We start from the raw sequence: 19868 nt of genomic DNA on the forward strand, positions 1-19868 counted from the left end.
GACTCTATACTAGGGAATGGCTCCATAGGCGCACATCACCCTCTGACACCTCACCCAAATGTGGTTAGACAACGTGACTACAGGAGCCATCATGGCGGACCTCGCCCCTGCGCCCTTCAGATGTCGCTGGCTGGCGCTCAGGGGCGAGGTGTTTACACGTTACACCTTGTGGTGCGTTATGGGACATCATGAGGAGCACACCCCTCCTTATAACACCCACATACTTGGCTGACGAGACGTCGACGAGGGTGGAGTGCATTGGGGATTTGCATAGCAGCGTTGCACATACAATGTGTGGATTTGGCTGCATCTTCCTACTTTGAAGGTGAACACTGGGAGTATTTTGAGGGAATCTGCGTACGTTTTACTGCAAGTCGAAGCCCCAAACAGAACACAGAATGGAATACTGTCTCCTTGAATTTATTTTGCTCAAGTTCAAACAAATTGAAATGCAGGGATTAAGGCTCTTTGAAGTCTGTCGGTTTACAGAGTACAGTTGAATTGGGGCTGCACTTTAATTGAATCTGAATGTTACCAAGCTCTGGGTAATAGACAATCAACATGGTTTTAATTCAGACCCATTCTCCCCTCTATACATGATCTGCATACAAATTCCTCCCGACTGGCCCTTCAGGCACTCAATCAGCATTTATTATCGTTACAAACATGAACATTACATTTCCACATTGTTAAAACTGCACAAAATACCTTTAACAGACTCTTTTTTTGACAGCCATGTCAAAAATTGATTTTACTTCACTTCCAAAGTGGCCAGCAATCTTTAGGACGGAATATTCAAATTGCTCAATATTCTTAAAAGTCATTTTCTATTCACAAAATTGCAACTCCATTGGATGAAACATTTACAAAATTGGTGGCACAGAGACAGTTTTCATAGGTTTTAACTGGTAGTTTTGGGGATAATGGGGTAAATAAATGTTGTGAAGTAAAATGTGGCCACGCTGGGAAGTAGCCTGGCCATGAAGTTTGCTTCTAATATGCAAGATGACATTCTTGTTAAGGGAGCTCCACTGTATGTGGGGGAACACTCTCTTATCACCAGCCCCAGTCTATAATAACCTAGCTGTCACACATCAGCAGACAGGTTCATCACAGTCCTCAGATCAACCAGCAGGGAGAGTCTGTCCACAGGTCAAAAGGAACAAACAAAAAAGCACAACACTGAGAAATACTGGTGTTTTGGATTTTCCGTGAGGCAGGGGGGGGAAGAACACGAGAGAGAGTACCAGTGAGGAAGGAAAAAGAGAAACGGCCAAAAAGTGCATCAGAGGGGGAGAGAAAGTATGAGAGAGAATAGGAGCGTACAAGAGAGACAGAGGCCGAGTACAAAAAAAAAGTACACGAAAGGGAGTGAGAGAGAGAAAGTGAGGCCGAGGCCAAGATTCTTATTACATAGAATTTACAGAATTCGGCCCAACAGATCTATGCCAGTGTTTATGCTCCACACGTGCCTCCACCCACCCTACTTCGTCTAACCCTATCAGTCATAATCTTCCATTCCTTTCTCCCTCATATACTTATCTGCCTTCCCCTTAAATGCATCTTGCCGTGTTTAAAAAGGGTTTTCTTTTGGCATCACCCATTCACTTAAGGTTTCACAGCAGAGGCCAGTTCCAGAAATGGGCAGCGTTTGTATAGACTCTACAGAGCTCTGCATTCCGTCCCTTGGCTGCTGCTTTTCATGAAATGGAGGAGGTTGGTGGTTTAAGTAATGCAAACTACGCACTCCTGACATGGATTTCAACTTGAATAAACGTCAATGTTTTCAAGATGGCTGACACAAAGAAACCATTTTAAGTAGAGTGGCTACGGCAGGTTCCTATCCAAGTCCCTCTCTTTCCATTTGTTCTCTTTCCATCTCCCCCTTCTCTCTATTGTTCTCTCATCACCTGGCTTGACTGGGAGTATTTTCCTTTTTTTGTCAGGTTTGCTGTGCAGAAATGGTCATGAAGAAAAAAGCGGATGGGCAAAAACAGAAAGACAGGACAAAAAGGGAGAGAAAGACAGGAGAGAGAGAGCAGAGGAGTTAAATATATAGATGTCACATGTGACAGATCCCTTTTGACACTTTTAACTATGTTTTTTGGCATGATTGGACTCCTTAGATATACAGTTCCTGGCTGAAAATTTTACATCTAGGATTTGTCATGCTTTGCCTGTGTCACACCTTTTTTTTAAGATGCAAAAAAGCAATTAAAAATGGGCTCAAAGGACACCCTACCCTCCCAACAGATAAACGTTTTGAGATGCACGTCCCAGCTGCAGGATTAAGATGCCAACTCTGGTTGGACATATTCCTGGAGGTTTCATCACATGACCTCCCAACTCCAACTGCCCTGCCCGGTCAAACAGCCTTTTTTCCCCATCTCCAATATTTTTATAACTAATAAACAAAAGGTATTAAAAAAGAGCATCATTTTTTCGAACGCCTCCTATGATTTTTCTCCTGGGTTGCTCACAGCAGAGTCCAGGAGATTAATCTTCAATTCCTGGAGACTCCAGGCCAATCCTGGAGGGTTGGCAACCCTCTGCAGGATGCCAGTGAAGCTATAAACAGCACCCAGAGCTGGCATGCCGCTGGGTTAAACTTTAAGCTAAAGAGACAGCTGCTGTTAACCGATTTTTCTTTTATTTCATGACCCATGGAAATTTCAGCACAGAAAGCTTATGTAGGTCGGGCCTGCACACTCAGGCATCACCCAGTGTTTCCTGCCTTACCTTGCCCAGCACAGTGAGACAGGGTTTGGGGTCCAGCTCCGGTTGCTCCAGCTTCACTACTCCAACCCATCCATATTCGTATAGGTCCTCCTCATCATTGTTGTTACATAGTCCCAATGGGTGCATCTGGAAGAGTCAAAATCAATGGGAGATTAATAGCTGCAAGATTGTTTTTATTTTATTTTTCTGAATAAATTTTACAATTATATTTAAGTATTATGTGCAGACAAAATAACAGTATTGAGCTGCTTAACCAGATTCCACCACATTTTGAACACATAGCTCCCAGTTCCTAGTAAGACCAAGATTCTATGCCAGCCTTATCATACGTAGATCTATCCTTCATTTACCACCACTAAAATCAACGCAACAGATCCCCCCCCCGCCCACCAATGTTATTTGTCTTGTGAGGTGTCACTCTCTGAACAGATCAGAGTAAGCAAATGGTTATCACTCCAGTGATTTATCCCACCGTCATGACTAACCATCTTATAAATGCCAGTGCACTGTAGCTGGTGGTAGTGGCAAAGGTAGGGCCACCGGTATGATTGGCAGCATGAATATACTTCATTTACTGCTGCCCTGCCCTTGTTATATGATCACAGTGCAGTGAAATCAGAGCAACTACTATCCCAAAGGGAGGGCTGGTCCTCTAAGGAGTGCTTCTTTAGAGGGAAAATTGGAAGTGTTGTCCATCTCCTTTGCTCTCCACCCGCACCTCCAACTAGCCCATCCATTAACTTGCACTGATGTCAAGCTTATTCATCCACCTAATAGAGAACTGCACATGGCAAAAGGCTTTGAAAACAGGATATACTGTAAAAAACATGGGCTGAAATGCAGGGGTGGGGAGGAAGAGGTCAGGTAGAGATAAATAAAATCTAGAACAAATTCCTATCATAGTGGCTGCCTCATAGGATTTAATATTGATGTAACAATTTGGTCAGATGGTGTGAAATTTTAGTTTGGATCAGGTCAGAAGTACCCAAGTTCATCAGTGCAGCAGCACAGCCTGTCCAGGTTAAATGGCAAAGGTCATTTGATGGATTGGTCAGCAGATGTCCAGGAAAATACATCACCATCCACCCTCCCTCCCCCAAAAAACATACTGATTAACATCCCAGGACACACTATTCCTCCCTCCTCCCTGCCCCCCACCCACCACTCCCTTCTCTCCCAAGGTTGCTTGTGGCCACGTTCCTGCTGTAAGGGAGAACTGGCTGTATATGTTGACAGCATACACAAGCACTGTGCAGTGAGATGGACAATCTGTCTAAAGATAATTGAATACCACAAACATTCAACCAGCTGGCCAACTGCACGATGCCCCCCGAGTACATTGTGAAGACAGCTCGCATTTTAAAATCTAACGATTGTTTGCTGAAAGTAAATACGAGATCGCCAGACTATATTAATAAAACAAACTTTTTTTATTAACTTTTTTTACCCCCACCCCCTCCCCAATCTTCTCCCCTCTCCTGAAAGCCCCGTTTATTGCTGAGGTACAGTTCCATAACTGCCAGCCTCCAATTGACCATTCTTCATTTGCGAGCCCAGGCAGTGAGCAGATACAGAGTATTCAACCATGTGTGGCAGCATTGCCCGAGACCAGCCCTGACATCGCCCCCCAAACCTTTACATTCGTGCACCTTCCAACAGGGTCACTAGGACAACAGTCAGGAGTTGGGACTCCCACCCCCCGCCACCGGAGGCAGCGAGGCCAATTGCAATTTGAACCTGGCACCTTCCTGGTCGGAATGATTCAATTCCGCACTAGGCAGTGCCCTTTACCAATTGATCCAGTAGGGGAGCTTTCCTTAACGTGGTTTTGGGTGCTCACTCCCAAAGACAAACCTGCATTACTCAGTGACCACCAGGGCGGGGCTTTCTTATGGGACGTCCCCCAGATTCCAAGCAGGTTCTTTTGCTTAACCAGGAATTTAAGTCCTAGGATCCACTTGAAGCAGAGGAGAAGTGAATGAACTCACTCTGCATTCAGCAAGCGGCCTGGATCACAAGCCCATGGCCTCTCAAACAGTTACCTCATCGATTCAAACAGTAACCTCATCAATATCAAGCATTAATAGATAAATACAGACGTAAATTATATATACATGCATACATTCTATACACACACTGGCTCAGTGACTCAGCCGTGGCTCAGCTGTCGCACTCTCGTCTCCGAGTCAGAACGTTCAAGTCCCACTGCAAAGACTTGAGCACAAAATCCAGGCCATCGCTCCAGTGCAATACTGAGGGAGTGCTACACTGTCGGATGTGCCATCTTTTGGATGAGACGTTAAACCAAGACCCCGTCTGCCCCCTCAGATGGGCGTAAAAGACTCCACGGGATTAGTTTGAAGAAGAGCAGGGGTGCTCCCCCGACGTCCTGGCCAATATTTATCCCTCAACCAACATCCAACAAAACAGATTATTTGGTCATTATCACATTGCTGGGATCTTGCTGTGCACATACTGGCTACTGCATTTCCTACATTACAACAGTGACTACACTTCAAAAGTACTCCATTGGTTGTAAAGCGCCTTGGGATGTCCTGGGGTCGTGAAAGGCGCTATATAAATGCAAGTCTTTCTTTCGCTAGTATTGAAACTGGGCATATTTAACAATACATACTGTAGGGAAAAAAAATTCACACTGAAGCCCAATAAATAATCTTTAATATTATGCTTCTTGTACGATACTCTTAATTCATGTACGATACTCTTAATTCATCATCTCAAATTGTTACCACTGCTACCATTACCATGGGTAGACTTGTAACCTTCACTATTTCATCCTAAACATGCTCATTCCAGACACATCCCCCAAGTTCGGAAAGGCAAAACCCATCGCTGAACTGCTGGGTGTTTTTTTTTTCCCGCAGTGCGAGTGATGAGCATTTCACACGCCCACCATTGAACTATTCTGAAGTCCTAGCGACAACGCTGCACGTTATCCCCCAAAAAAACCACCACATGGAAACGGGAGGGAACACAATAAAAAAAACACTGCCTTTTTTTTGGCTGCTGTAATTATGTTTATCTTTGTGGTAAACTTCATGGAATTTGTTGACAACACAGACATGCACTACAGTACATGAAAGGATGAATGATTTTCTGATAGTTATTAAATATGGCTTACGAAGTCAAACAAAGGGGATACTGTCTATTTAACCGCAGAATGTACAATGCTGCAGCCACCTCTAATAATGCTTGGCCTTGGTCACAAAGCAGGGGTTTGTGTGAGCTGGTTGGATTACAGCATTGGCCAACAGCCTCACTTATTAAACCTGCCCTAATGGTCTCCCTCAAAAACGTTTCGGACAATGATTCAGTTTTGCTTTAGTTGCATTAAAGCCCAAATGTTTTGAGTGGGCTAGTCCAGTGTACAGTAGTTGCTGAATGTTAGGACTGCCCGGTGTTTGCAATTTAACATTGGTTACTACATCCTTCCACAGGAGTAGGGTTGCCAACTCTGGGTGAATGTATTCCTGGACCTCCTGCCGACAACTGCCCCGACCCCACTCTCCCACCATTGGTCGCCCAACATGTCGATCCTCATGGCGCCCCGCCTTCCCACACCAATTGGAAACGAACAGGCTCTTTGTTACCTAATTGGATGATTCTTGACTGTCAGTCAAACAGTCATTGAGTATATTCAAGGCTGAGATGGATAGATTTTTGGACTTTAGGGGAATCAAGGGATATGGGGATCGGGCTTGAAAGTGGAGTTGAGGTCGATGATTAGTCATGATCTGATTGAATGGGGGAGCAGGCTCGAGGGGCCGTATGGCCTACTCCTGCTCCTATTTCTTATGTTCTTATGTAACAGCCTTTGTTCCCATCTCCAATATTTTTATAACGAATAAACAGAAGTGTTTGAGGAAAATGAAAAAAAAAACACTATTTTATTTAATGCCCCTATGATTTTTCTCCAGAGTTGTTCGCAGCAGCGTCCTGGAGATTAATCTTCAATTCCTGGAGACTCCAGGCCAATCCTGGAGGTTGGCAACCCTACAAAGCCCTAAGCCTTTGGCTTAGTGATAGCATTCCTGCCTCTGAGAGAAGGTGACGGGTTCAAGCCCCACTCTGGACGGTCGTGGCGAGTGGAGACTGTTTTGTAGTCTCTAAATACTGGGTTGACATCCAGTGGGGTACTCGTGTTGTAAGGGAAGGCGGGGCTCTTTAGCTTCAGTTGCAGCCCTTCTAGGAGAAGGTGCTCTGTGTCAGCTCTCTGAAAGGGCTATCCACTTAGTCCCATTCCTTTGCCCTTTTAAATTTTGGCTTTTCAAATATTTATCACTTCCCTTTTAAAAGTGATTGTGGATTCTGCTTCTACCACTGTTTTTGGTTGGGCATTGGATGTCCTAACAACCCTCTGCGTGAAAACATTCTCCTAACCAGCTCCTATGTTCTTTTGGAGATGATCTTAAATTTATGCCCCCTAGTTATTTTAAAGTAATATTTGGGGTTTACCTTATGTAAAGGGGCGAGCGGACTGCCCTCAGATCCAATCAGGTACAAACATTACCATTTGAACAGGGCCTGCAACTTCCTCCTCTTCCGCAGTCCTACCCAAATAAAACAAATGGAACCTGTTTTAAGAGGTCCCATTCATGGCCCCAGAATGGAAAGCAGTCTTTAAACCAGTGTTCGTTGTAAAAACAAGTCCTTGAAAGCCACAAATTGCACAATTGACGGTCAAATCAACTCAGGTAAAAACAGTTATTAAAAAAAAAGAATGTTTTTGCAGTTTTAAAAAAATACGCACATCTGTTTGAGTGAAACCTCCACAAATCACAGGCTGAAACAATCTGCTAGTTACCACTGGTGAGTCCTGACGCAACGAAAAGCAGAAAAGCTCAGTTAAAAACCATCTAAAAACTGCAGTGTTCTACTGAGGAGAGAGGGAAATTTCCTCTGCCCTCCCCTCTTCTCACCTCTTTTCCTGAAGATGATGACTCATGTTGGGGTATGGCTTCCTTGCCATGCCCCATTCTTCAGGTGTGAACTGGGAGGCTATTTGATCGGGGATGCCATCACGGCTGAGCCAGGAGGGAATGCCCAAGGACCTCGGGCCTGTGCCTGGCTCGACCACACGTTGAACGTTTATGAGAGGTCGGACTCGATGACTATTTGAATGACATTCACTCCAAGATAAAATCCGCCACACAGTCCACTTGCTTGTGATCATAGTTATATTTCTGGGCCACGGTGTCGCATTGTGAAGTTACATGAAGTTACATGACCAGTGAGCACCACACAACAACCTGGTGCAAGTATTCTTACAGTCTACGGCCACATTCGTTATTCAATATTTTGGAAACCATGGGAGGAATTTTAACCCCCCAGGACTGGCGGGATAGGGGTGGGGAGGGTTAAATTCTTAAAAATGTGAAACCCGGCCCCAACCCGCTGCGAACGTACCTACTGCTGGTTTAACTGGGGCGGGTTGGGTGGGGGGGGAGAACGGGCAACTCTTGAGAGGCAGGTTGGTAATCTAAATATGTTAATGAGGCTACGTGCCTCAGATTTTGTTAGCCATTTCGATTTAACGCCTGTGGGCTGGGTTCCCCTGGGCTCGGGAGACCCATCAACTGAAGGTAAGTGCTTTTCCAGCACTGCTTGTGGGCCAGGAGGAGTAGAAGAGTTTCCCCCTGGCCCCCAAGCCACGATCGCCCTCCCTCTCCGCAATCCACCCCCCCACTCTGCGTTCCCCGTATTTCTCCGCTGAAAGTCGCCCCCGCTCCCTGCCCACCTTCCCGTAAATATCGGGGCCCATGTTACTAGTTCAAAATATTTCAAATAAGTAAACTAACAAGTATTAGGATTTAAAACTGTAATAGAAAGAAAGAAAGAACGAAAGAAAGAACAAGCTTGCATTTATATAACGCCCACATTACTTTCAAAGGGGAATTGGATATATACTCGAAAAGGAAACATTTGCAGGGCTATGGAGTAAGAACGGGAGAGGGGGACTAATTGGATAGGTCTTTCAAGGTGTCGGCACAGGCATGATGGGCTGAGTGGCCTCCTTCTGTGCTGTAAGCTTCTATAATTCTTTCATGTCTTCAGGACATCTAAACCGCTTCGTTGTAGTCACTATTGTTTTGTAGGCAAACACGGCAGCCAATTTGCGTACAGCAAGGTCTCACAAACAGCATTGAGGTAAATGACCAGATAACCTGTTTTAATAATGTTGATTGAGGAACAAATATTGGCCAGGACACTGGAAGAACACCCCTGATCTACTTTGAATGGTGTGGAGATGCCGGTGATGGACTGGGGTTGACAATTGTAAACAATTTTACAACACCAAGTTATAGTCCAGCAATTTTATTTTAAATTCACAAGCTTTCGGAGACTTCCTCCTTCCTCAGGTAAATGTTCAGGAGCTCCTGAACATTTACCTGAGGAAGGAGGAAGTCTCCGAAAGCTTGTGAATTTAAAATAAAATTGCTGGACTATAACTTGGTGTTGTAAAATTACTTTGAATGGTGCCTTGGGATCTTTTATGAGGGCAGACGAGGCCTCGGTTTAACATCTCACCCTAAAGGTGACACCTCCGACCGTACAACACTCTCTCATCACTGCGCTGAAGTGTCAGCCTAGCCCAGTGTTGCCCAATATGTTAGCCACATGTGGCTAATTGGGAATCCAGATGTGGCGAATTGCATTTTTGATTAATAGATAAAACAATGAATAACATACACCGTCATTGGGCACGTGATCTCAATACTCATATTCGCACGGTGTAAGCACCCGTACTTTATAATCTTTTTCTGCATTTGTTGGTAAAATGCAAAGACGAAAAGCAGAGTGTGCAAGTGTTTTTTGATCGTTGTGTGCTTTACTTCCTTGGATACTGAATGGTGGTCGATGTTTGTTAAGTACATGTACATGTGAAATACATACTCAATAAAGACACATTGGAGAAATGAAATGCTGTCCTTCTGCATATTCGGTGAATCCACTCACTGAAAAGATCTGTACCATAAGAGATGGTTTCAAAATCAGGAACAGTGAAATGACTTCAGCACAGACATTACTAAGTCTGTTAGCTTTGAAAACTACACTTTGAGAACGTGACTTCATTCTTTGTCATTGAATCCGGAGATAAATTGGAATTTCCCCCAGTTTTTGTTATTGAAAAATTTCACCCACTACATTTGTAAAGTAGGAGTGTGTAAGGATGCCAGCAACCTCATTACATCAACATCTCTGTACATGTCAGTCAGTTTGCTGAAAAATGGAATCTACTAAAATATATTTGAAAACATATTACAAAAGATGTAAGAGGTAACAACAAAATTTTCAGAAATCACAGTTTTCAAAGACTACAGAGTTAAAACTGGGGGAATTGGCGTTCCTGTGAAGCATCTTGGGATGTTTTACTACGTTAAAGACGCTGTATAAATGCAAGTTGCTGTTGTTTATCTCTGGAAATAATGACCAAGAACAAAATCACGTCCTCAGAAATGGGATTTTCACTCACTGGAAGTGAATACTGGGAATTTTGGCATACTCTTCCCACAATTTTCTATCCCATCCTTTCAATGGTCGGAAAATGGTGAGGAGTGCGCACCAGAATTCCTGATATCTGCTCCTGGAGAACAAAACTCTGCATCGGGAGGGCAAATGTGTAAAATGATCCCTACAAAAGTCTGCTGCTGTGGGCACTTTATTCAGCACCCGGTGTTTCAAATATTTGGAGCAAGTTGTTACTGAATAATAAAAACTTCCCAGTTCAAGGGCACTGCCCCTTTAATTGGTGATTGGGAGAATCCTCAGCTGTGTTAGTATTCAAGTAGGCTGTGACTGGACACGTAGCAATCATGACCAAAGATTCTCTTTGAACAAGGCCAGTAAAAAGATTTTACAACTTATGAGATGAACCGAGTCATCCCTCAGCATGAAAACAGTGTAAGCAGCTTGCCCTCAATTCAGATCCCAAATGAGCGTGTCTTTGTGATCCAGGCTAAACTACCGGAACGCAACTGGATGTTAACAGGGATCTTAAGTAGGATTTTTTAAAAAAGAATAAACTTGCACTTATACTCTATCCTCTCACAACCTCAGGCAATCCCAAAGCACTTTAAAGCCATTGGATTTCTTTTGAAGTGTAGTCAATTGTCCTTCAGGGAAACATGATAGCTGCTTTGCGCACAGCAATGTTCCACAAACAGTAAATGAACAAATGATCACATTATTATTTTTGGTGGTGTTGATTGTGGGTAGAATGTTGGCCAGGACACTGGGAGAAGTCCCTGCTCTTCTTTGAATGGTGTTATGGGATCTATTACATTCACCTGAATAGGCAAGCAAGGCTCGGTTTAACCTCTCATCTGAAAGACAGCACCTCAGACAGTGCAGCACTCCCTCAGTACTGCACTGATGTGTCAGCCATTCTACACAAGTCTGTAGTGCGGCTTTAACCCACATCCTTCTGTAAGAGATGCTACCAACTGAGCTAAGCTGACACTTGACCAGCTGACAAGGGTTGCATTGGAGCCCCAAGTGTTTCTGCGATTGCACTGGCTCTTATAATACATTGCAAAATTATCGAGCTGCCATTTAACAAGTAATTCCTGTATGTAAAAGGATTACTTGGGTCAAACTGATGGACTGAGGATCAGATTTCACAACCAAAACAGGATCTAACCAAATACACTTCTATGTCAACTTCCTGTACAAAACTGCAGATGTGCTTTGAATTGTGCTTTTTGCCTCCTTTACTTCAATTTTCTCACTTTTAGAATCATAGAAAGGTTTCAGCAGGGAAGGAGGCCATTCGGCCGATGGAGTCCACGCCAGTTGGCCTCCCATTCCTTGCCCACGTTGTAAGCCTAGACAATAAGCATCAACGGGCTACTTGACCTTGGAGGACATCTCGGCCACGCCCGATACTATCCTCCTCCGATATCTGTAAACACTCACTTTCCAGCAGGCAGCACGACAAAGCAATCAGGAGCTGGCACTCTGCAACCCAACCGTAACTTTTACTGCCACCCTGTCGAGATCAGCCAACCTAGCACAGACTGAGGATTGAATCTGGGACCTTCTGAATCAATCTAGATGTCAGCCTTGACTCAGTGGGTAGAACTCTCACCTCTGAGCCAGAAGGTCGTGGGTTCAAGTTCCACTCCAGAGACTTAAGCACAAAATCCAGGGAGTGCTGCACTGTCAGAGGTGCCTTCTTTCAGATGAGACGTTAAACCGAGTCCCCGTCTGCGCTCTCAGGTGGACGTAAAAAATCCCACGGCACTATTTCGAAGAACAGCAGGGGAGATCTCCCCGGTGTTCTGGCCAATATTTATGTCTCAACCAACATCACTAAAAAGCAGATTATCAGGTCCTTATCACATTGCTGTTTGTGGGAGCTTGCCGTGTGAAAATTGGCTGCCGCGTTTCCTACATTACAACAGTGACTGCACTTCAGAAAGTATTTCATTGGCTGTGAAGCGCTTTGGGATGTCCTGAGGTTGTGAAGGGTGCTATATAAATGCAAGTTCTTTCTATCTTTCATTTGAATGGCTCAGTTTCACATTGGGCAACGCCTTTATCAACTGAGTCATCGAGAGATTACTAGATCCTGTTTATCGTAAATGCTGATTTAACCTACAGGAAGACTAATGTTAAAAAGGGCCCCCTGTGGTTTACAGCACTATTATAGCATGCAGTTGGGAGGACTCAAGAGTGGAGATGAAGCAGGCCATCTAGAAAACAAAACTGGTTGCCAGGGAAACAGTATGTAGTTTTCCCTTCTGGAGCCTACACCTGTTCTCCATGTATAATTACACATAGTTTATGCAATGATGGGGTAGGTGTCTTCACCCCATCCATGAAAATGTAGGCCGTTAGCCTCTGATCGGAAGTTGTGTTTCAATATGAGCATTTACAGTGGTAAACCATACAATTATTCAATCAGAGGCATTTGAACCACTGTTGCTCGAGCTGAAGTTAAACCCATTTCCAGAACAGGAATTTAAAGCAACAGTACAGCTTTCTTTACTAAGTAACCACTTGGGTGAGGTACCAGAGGCCTGATGGCACCTGTAGAACTCTTGCCAGTCAGTACTAGAACTCTTGCCCATCAATACTAGAACTCTTGCCAGCCAGTACTACAACTCTTGCCAGCCAGTACTACAACTCTTGCCAGCCAGTACTAGAACTCTTGCCACTTGGTACTACAACTCTTGCCAGCCAGTACTAGAACTCTTGCCAGCCAGTACTAGAACTCTTGCCACTTGGTACTACAACTCTTGCCAGCCAGTACTAGAACTCTTGCCAGTCAGTACTAGAACTCTTGCCAGTCAGTACTAGAACTCTTGCCAGTCAGCAGTATCTTCTGGAGAGGAGGCAGAAAGCTGGGGGAAAACAACTTTCAGAAAGCGATTGGAGTGGGGGGAGGAGGTTATTATGCCTAATAATTTACATAGGAACATAGGAACAGGAGTAGGCCATTTAGCCCCTCGAGCCTGTGTCCGCCATTCAATTATATCATTGCTGATCTGTATCTTAACTCCATCCACCCGCCTTGGTTCTGTAACCCTTAATACCCTTGCCTAACAAAAATTTGCCAGCCAAATTGACCGGGAAACTAAATAGAGGAGGATGACAAATGTGGTGACATGACAAACATTGCAAATACATTTTCTTAGTTTTAATAAAACCTGAGTTGCAAATCCTTTATTGTAAAAGGTGCATACTGGAACAGATGAAGTTTCCGCTGCATTGCCAGTTTTTCATGACAATCAGCATGGCGGGGTGGCATTGCTTTCCCCCTAGTGTGGCAAAGGAGTTTTCAGGGACAGCTATGCCAAGCTCTGATCCAGCCTGATAACTTTCCACTAAGATGGATAGTGCACTTTTAAAAGCTGCAGTCATTCAGCTCTCCAGTGGTTACTAATAGTGCTGCCTTTTGCAAATTGTTACTCAGTTCCATATAGAGCAAAACCACCAAAAGCATTTAAAGGGACAGTGTCTAAATTAAAGACAACTGTGCAACCTTTCTCTGTTTACAAACAAACAACAAATCAAAATCCTGCCTTTCAAGTATGCTGGCATCACGACAAAAATGTCGAGTTATCCTTCCAGCTGTTCTCCTTCCCCAAATAAGAGCTTGCCAGATTTCCCACCCCCCCCCCCCCAAAGAAGTTGGTGCCCCTTTAACAAATGATCTGCCTACAAAACTGCCTCACTCAATCTTAGAATCTCAATAGAAGAAACAAAGCAGAAAACTTCAAAGCCATTTGAAAGGATGGGAATACCTTCCAGTGAAATGTTACTGTACCAACAAAACAATCACAGCTACCAGGAAACAGGTTAATGCCAGTCCAGGAGTTGCCAATGAAAGTAGCTATTTCATCAGGAAATACCACTTTCAAAATATTAAAGCACCATTTTACTTTATGGCCATTTAAACAAGTAATTACTATAAATCTATCGACATGTATTTTTTATATATATTGAAAACAGTACGTCGAATGTGCACAGACATGACACACCAGACATCACAGTTTGTTACAGATGTAAAACAAGATTAGATTGGATAGGTGGATAGAGGAAAAGGGGTTGAAGGGATATGGGAACAGGGGTGTAAATGTGATTAGAACTATTCGCTCACATGGACGGTAAACAGAAATGCGCACTGGTTGGGCAAAATGGCCTTTTTCCGTGTTGTTATTGATATATCTATATACGTGTTATTTATACTGTGTGTATATATATATATATATATAATCTATATTGTGTATATATATATATAATTTATACTGTATTGTGCATGTGTTGATATATATGTATATTATTTATAATACATATATGTACACAACATTTTTAGAACTGAGGATGCACAGCAATATGTGCAAGGTGTACCAGTTGGAGGTAGATATCTGGTATTTAGCAGCGCAGGGGAGGAGGGATGGCGTTTAGCTGCAATGGTGGGAGTGGTCATAGGCTTTGGCAGCATTAAGTGGATAGTCCTGCAGTTTGGCAGAAACAGGGGTGGGATCTTAGAGTTTAGCAAAACTGGGGTAGGGGTGCTGCGGTTTAGCAGCATGGGGTCCCTTCAATCTGGCATCACTGTGGAGGGAGAACGTGAAGTTTGGCGGAACTGGCGATAGATTATGGTATGTCAGCAGTGAGGGGAGGAGGAGAACACGGACCTGGTAGTATGGGAGAAAGAGGGGTCCTGGGTCTGGCAGCATAAGTTTCGAAGAGATCTCTATAGACACATTGAAGTCAATGTTTTATTATTAGTTCCTGGATGTGGCTGTCTGGGTCACAATCTCCCAGTCTCGCTCTCTACCTCTTTCTCTGTCTATCTCACAGCTGGGACTAATTGGAAGGATTACATTCTATGATTATGAGGAAATTAAGGTGTTGATAATCAAAATCTTTTTGTTTGCGTTAAAAAACTAACAAAATTCAATTAATTTGTTAAAAGAAGAAATAACTCAAATTAGGATGAGGAATGACATTATTTCTGTCTGTCTCTTTCCCCCTATCAGCTTGGTATGCTTTCTGAGAGAAAAAAATGAATAGCTTTTATTTATCAGTTGAAAACTGATCCAAGTTTATCATCCAATTTGTGTTCAACTCATTCTCAAAAACATATAAGCTGAAATATTGTTATGCACAGAGATACAATTTTACTTGAAAAAATTGGAATGGTCACAATTTAATCATAAACAGGTGCGCAATCACCACAGTCATATTTGAAATGCGCCTCTGTTCCTCTCTGTCTTTTATACGCATACATAATAGGTAGTCTCTCTTTTTGAAAACACTCAGTATAAACTTTACCTGATTAAAGTATCGAAATATCTCCTCTTTCTGCCCTTCAAATAGTTTTTAAAAAACAGCCAAATAGATATTCCTAGAGACTCAAGTGAAGCAGTGGGAAAACTAATTGCTACAGATGCATCCTGGGCAACTGTGCACACTGCACAAACTCAGACTTAACGATCTGCCTTCATCCAAGAATCACAGCTCTGGGCAAGAACATCAGGGTTGAATCTCTGCAGGGGACCTCCCATGCTTCTGCCATAAGTTCAGTGGAAGAGCCGCATAAACCTCGGAATAAGGACATCAGTACCATTTACACTGTTTTTCCGGAGTTTCTGCAGTTCTTCCGCCGAGTTATGGTCGACGGGCGGGAGAACCCCTTCAAAAATTCACTGGCATCAAGTCCAAGTTTGGGTTTTGGGAGAGATCTTGAGGCCTTCAAGTGAAAATCTTAATGAAGATATTAAAAGACATTTTAAAAATTCAATGGAGAAATTTAAACATATTATTGTGAAATATGTAATTTGTATATTTTTATTTTGTTTAAAATCCTATTTTGGACATTTGAAATTTCAGTTACTGAGAAAAAATGGCTTGTGAATTTTTTTTTCAAAAAGCTTTTTTAGTGATTCAATTGACCCACTTTTTTATTATTATTGGTGGGCTCGTCCAACCAGCTGTTTAGGATTGGTTATTTTCATGAGTCCTTTCCCATTGGCAGCTTTATAGCCACTTTCCTTGTTTTTGATTTGTAGTTTCTCTACCTCTTCAGTTCAGATTTGCTGCTGCTTTACTTTAAGTCAATTAACTAAGTGTGACAGCACAAGTGTGACAAAAGAAAGTTGCATTAGAGGCAAGACTTTAGTTTTACCTCTGCCATATTGATGGTATATTCCATACCCCACACTCCAGATGTCACATTTTGTTACAGATGCAAAACAAGCCAATCATTTCATCCTGCGTTCTTCCTACGTGGAACCTATAATTTAGCAACTGCTAAAATAGTTCTCAGGTGTTTAGAAGCAGCTGCTATTGCCTGCATTTATCTATTTAGATCACTTCCCCATAGATCATTCTTGTGCAGTGGCCTTACAAGGTCATGTCAGGTTAAACACAGCTCCATCTTAACAGTTAAATATCACAGCCACGCTCCAGGCCCCAAACAACTGGCTGCAGCACTGCAAGCTAGAGAGGTGAATAAGGGCCATAATTCCTGCTACTGATTGCTATCCAGTGACCCGTGTGTGTGCGTGTAGGCAGGATTGGGGGTGGATGTGATACACCCCTCAGTTGAATAGCCAGCATAAAATTGCTGTCAAGGCCCGCAGGTGAATAACGGCCACTTGGGAGAACCGAGTGATCACAGGTAGAACCAAGCCCTAGCGAGGGTATCAGTGGTATCTGCAGAAGAGGGCAGGGGAGTAAATCAGAGAGAAAATAAGTGAATGCTGCTGACATTATCAGAAGAACCTGGGCTAGAGGAATCACTGAAGGAACAGTGAGAGGGGACAGTGCATGGTCGCTGGATCCCCTCAGTAATCTGGGGAGCCTGCACTTTTTATTTGCTATGGAAGTATGAATTCAGTTTCCTTACACTGGGGTTCAGTAACTCCTCCAAATCAGCACCCCCTCACCTCTCCACAATGAGGTTGTCAGTACTGAAGAGTTTCTTCATCACTGAGTAATGTCCTACAGTCAACATCACTGCCTCGGGACTGCAAAATGCCCACTTTGGTCAGTTGCAATTGCCTCTTTTGCGGAGAAGTACACCTGGGATACACTATTGGGAAGAATCAAGAAAATTCCGTCAAGCTCTCAAATTACCATGCAGCTAAGAGCAAACTCCTCCTGGTGCACATACTTAAGCTAGCCACAAAAACAAGGCCGGGCACCACCATACAGCCTCGTCCGTTGCAACCATTGCTTTACTGACCAGAACTTTTCAATATCGCAGTAGGACCAGTGTCCCAGTGTAGCTTATCTAACAGTTGCATAATATAATTAAAAATTAACTGTAGGTCGGCAATCAGTGTTCATGTTTTTATTCGCTTGTGAAAAGAAACACCAGAAAATCTCAGGGTGCACAACATACTTGTTAAAAACACACTGATTTTTTTATCCTTGCCCCGGAATCCTGGTTTAGTTGAGGAAAAATGCTGGACAAAAGTAAGGAAACTTTGTCATCCCATGGAACAAATCGGATTAAATGCTCAGTTATTTAAAAAGGCAGATTAATGGATAAGCAGCCCCTCTGTTCTCAATCTCCCGATCTGATTTAAGGACACAAAAGTTGCCGCATTTGAGCGGAGGTCAGAAGGTTGCCCAGCCTCATTTATCCTATTAACCCAATGACCAAACAATGCCTATAAACCAGTTTTGCTGTGCTGGCGCCAACACAACCCTATACCCTTGGGGCGGAGGCTGACTCTTAAAAGGTCCCTCTGGTGACCCATAGCAGCCCAAAACCCCACCTCAGCTTTCATTGAAGGCTTGCAGCCTGGAACAAAAGGGGTCAGCTTTAACTGGACCCAAAGGGTCCTTAAAGAAAAACTGATGCAATGGTTTCTAATAGGTGCTTATCCTCCTCCTTTTGTGAAGGGGTTTCAGCATTAAAACCTTACAAAGAAATGCAGAATCCTCTCTTTAGAAACCAGCCCAGACCATTTCAGGAGTTAATCCACATGGTTTCTGAACGGAGGCCCTTTACCTCAAGGCAGAGAATTCTTTCATTAAGAGAGAGAGAAAAAAAAATCTCAAATTAGGGGAAATTGTGCACGGACATACCATAAATAAGTAAGCTGAAACACAGCCACAATATTATAGTAAGTGGTCAGTAAGAAAGAACTGGAATCGTTCAGTTCAAAATAGCTTTATAAATGCAATTATAGCTTTATATAAATGTAATTAATGCAATAGAAGAAGAAAAAAATAACGAGGAAAATATATAGTCTACTATGGGGTGTGGAAAACCAGTCTCCAAATTACAATGTCGAATAAACTTTTAATTTGCTTCAAAATGGATGTTTACTCTTTAATATTGTCTTGCAACTTGTGATACTAATTCACTTTAAAAAGAGCAGTACAAAAGTTTTCATTAACATTGTCACAGATCCTTTCATTAAAAAGTGTTTTACAAATCATTTTTCCCTGTCTGTCTGCGAAGGCACGACGTAAATGATACTCGACTGCATCATTGCATCACCCGCAAAATAAGAGAGAAACGGCAGCCGGCTCTTCTCCCTCCCCAAACAATTAAAAAAACTTTTGCCGAACAATTTTTTTTGCTGTAGACAATTACAACAGTGACTACATTACAACAGTGACTACACTTCAAAAAGTATTTAATTGGCTGTAAAATGCCAGGATGTCCTGAGGTCGTGAAAGGCGCTATATAAATGAAAGTCTTTCTTTCTTTCCTTCTTCTATTCTTCTTTCTTCCCTTCTTTCTTTCATTTTTTGCTCAAAGCGTGTAGTTCAGTGGAGTTTGTAAGAACAGGTGAAAGAGTTTGTGAGGTTTTTTGCATTTCTTCAACAAAGTCTCATTCCTGAACCTGGATGGACGGGGAAATCACAAGGCACCAGATCAGCCTTAAAGCAGACGGACTGATGACTTGTTAACTTAGTGCTTTTTATTCCCCCTATAGTCTTCTCCCCCTCATGTCCCGAAGGTGCTAATTCACATTGGGGTATGGATCCACGGTGCCCTCCAGGACCTTGTCCAAGTCGCCGGTCTTTTATGTGTAAGTGCGGGCTCTGAAGCAATGATATTCCCACTGGCATCATTTTAACACCGGCAGTTAAAAACCCATTTAATATGGGCTAACGCAGGGTTATAATAACACCAAAAGGAATATCTAGCCGGATATTCAACCATGATGGGTGTAACAGAGGCGAGCCAAATCCTGCCCTCACCTGAAGTCCAGACACGTGTCTATCAAGAATCCCACCAAGATATCCTCTAGGAGCAGGGCCTCTGGCTGGTGTTTCTCTCTCTTTTTCTTCATTGGCTGTAAAGCACTTTGGGACATCCTGAGGTCATGAAAGGAGCTATATAAATGCAAGACTTTCTTTCTGTAGCCCAGGTTGCTGAGGTCAATAGTGGTGCTCCTACTGATACCCTGGCTGAGATCAACGAACTCAGCACAGACTGGGGCATCGAATCTAGGCAGGGCCTTCTGGGCCTCTATGGCTCAGTTCCACTTTGGCTGCTGGGGGGCTGGGGATTAGGGGGAGCAGACTTGTTTTATTTTGTCCTGCTGAATTGATTAGCAGCACACCAGCAGCGGAAATGTGTTGCCTTGAGCCTCGGGCCCTGTAACGTACACCGGCCGGCTGGGCAG

General features: G+C 43.2%; 1 protein-coding gene across 4 annotated transcripts in view; it reads right to left on the bottom strand.

Annotated features, from left to right (window-relative positions):
* Window positions 1-19868, bottom strand: part of znrf3 (zinc and ring finger 3) — a 228316-nt gene that overhangs the window by 119811 nt on the left and 88637 nt on the right. For all 4 annotated transcript variants that reach the window (XR_010967188.1, XM_068005681.1, XM_068005680.1 and 1 more), the window contains exon 2: window positions 2740-2865. Coding sequence is in view for 3 of the 4 variants with exons in the window: in XM_068005681.1 (XP_067861782.1) it covers window positions 2740-2865 (126 nt within the window). In the remaining variant the exon portion in view is untranslated. The remainder of the gene's footprint in view (window positions 1-2739; window positions 2866-19868) is intronic.

This window comes from Heptranchias perlo, chromosome 25, assembly GCF_035084215.1.
Source record: "Heptranchias perlo isolate sHepPer1 chromosome 25, sHepPer1.hap1, whole genome shotgun sequence".
NCBI lineage: Eukaryota > Metazoa > Chordata > Chondrichthyes > Hexanchiformes > Hexanchidae > Heptranchias > Heptranchias perlo.